Below are 1,233 nucleotides of genomic sequence, written 5' to 3'. Positions count from 1 at the left end.
GCGCCGTCACGCGTGGGCCCCGCCGCGGAACACGCGTGTGCCGCTGCCCCGCCCCGCGCACGCGTGTCGCACCGTGACGGTGATGGCCGCGTGCCACGGGTTCCTCTGCTCGTCCGCGGCGCTCTCGAAGTCGTAGGCCAGGCCGCACATGCTCAGGGTCTCGCTCTCGTCTGGGGGACACGGGGACACGTCGGGGGGCGCCCGGACGCCTGGGCCCCGCGATGAGGGGAGGCACCCGGACGCCTGGGCCCCCGATGCGTGAAGGCCCCTGAGGGGGCCGCAATGGAGGGGAAGGGGGGACTGGGGCTCCCGAACGCCGGGGCCCCAGGAGAAGGGAAGGAGAAGGGCCCCGGCGTCCGGGCAGGGGCCCCGGTGTCCGGGTTTGAAGGGGTCCCAGCGTCCGGGGGGCCCCGGTGTCCGGGGGCCCCGGTGTGCGGGCGGGCCCCAGCGTCCGGGTTTGAAGGGGCCCCGGTGTCCGGGGGGCCCCGGTGTCTGGGCAGGGGCCCCGGTGTCCGGGGGGCCCCGGCGTGCGGGGGCCCCGGTGTCCGGGTTTGAAGGGGTCCCAGTGTCCGGGGGGTCCCAGTGTCCGGGGGCCCCGGTGTCCGGGGGGCCCCGGTGTCCGGGTTTGAAGGGGCCCCGGTGTCCGGGGGGCCCCGGTGTCCGGGGGCCCCGGCGTGCGGGGGCCCCGGTGTCCGGGGGGCCCCGGTGTCCGGGCAGGGGCCCTGGTGTCCGGGTTTGAAGGGGTCCCGGTGTCCGGGGGCCCCGGTGTCTGGGCAGGGGCCCCAGTGTCCGGGTTTGAAGGGGTCCCGGTGTCCGGGTTTGAAGGGGCCCCGGCGTGCGGGGGCCCCGGTGTCCGGGGGCCCCAGTGTCCGGGTGGACCCCGGCGTGCGGGGGCCCCGGCGTGCGGGGGCCCCGGTGTCCGGCGCACCGATCATGCGCTGGAAGGTCTCGTGCAGGTCGCGCAGGTCGCGCAGCAGGAACACGTGCCGCTCGCCCTCCTTGTGCGACGCCAGCGCGTTGAGCGTCTCCACGTGCGCCGCGGCGCCCAGCCCGAACACGTACATGTCTGGGGGGACGGGGGGCAGCCCCATGGGACGGGGCCCCAAGGGCCCCCCCAAGGCCCACAATGTCCCCCTAAGTCCCCCCATTATCCTCCGTTGTCCCCCATTGTCCCCATTGTCCCCTGTTGACCCCGATTGACCCCATTGTCCCCTCATTGTCCCCATTGCCCCC

General features: G+C 76.1%; 1 protein-coding gene across 1 annotated transcript; it reads right to left on the bottom strand.

Annotated features, from left to right (window-relative positions):
* Positions 1-6: 6 nt before the first annotated feature.
* LOC112945219 (complement factor B-like) lies at positions 7-1,064 on the bottom strand. The gene is made up of 2 exons (XM_026036763.1): positions 929-1,064; positions 7-170 (listed from the first exon to the last, which is right to left on the bottom strand). The coding sequence occupies exons 1-2, from the start codon at positions 1,062-1,064 to the stop codon at positions 7-9; spliced, it is 300 nt and encodes a 99-aa protein (XP_025892548.1).
* Positions 1,065-1,233: the final 169 nt, after the last annotated feature.

The sequence above is a fragment of the Nothoprocta perdicaria genome, unplaced genomic scaffold, assembly GCF_003342845.1.
Source record: "Nothoprocta perdicaria isolate Ctin4 unplaced genomic scaffold, notPer1 scaffold_1855, whole genome shotgun sequence".
NCBI classification, from domain to species: Eukaryota; Metazoa; Chordata; class Aves; order Tinamiformes; family Tinamidae; genus Nothoprocta; species Nothoprocta perdicaria.
The sequence above is the reverse complement of the archived record's forward strand: the minus strand, read 5'-3'. Positions and strand labels throughout refer to the sequence as shown.

Excerpts from the sequence above, each read along its gene's own strand:
- LOC112945219 (XM_026036763.1), bottom strand. The coding sequence starts at position 1,064 with ATGTACGTGTTCGGGCTGGGCGCCGCGGCGCACGTGGAGACGCTCAAC. Across the intron at positions 171-928 it reads GACCTTCCAGCGCATGATCG|ACGAGAGCGAGACCCTGAGC; the intron begins GTGCGCCGGACA and ends CGTGTCCCCCAG.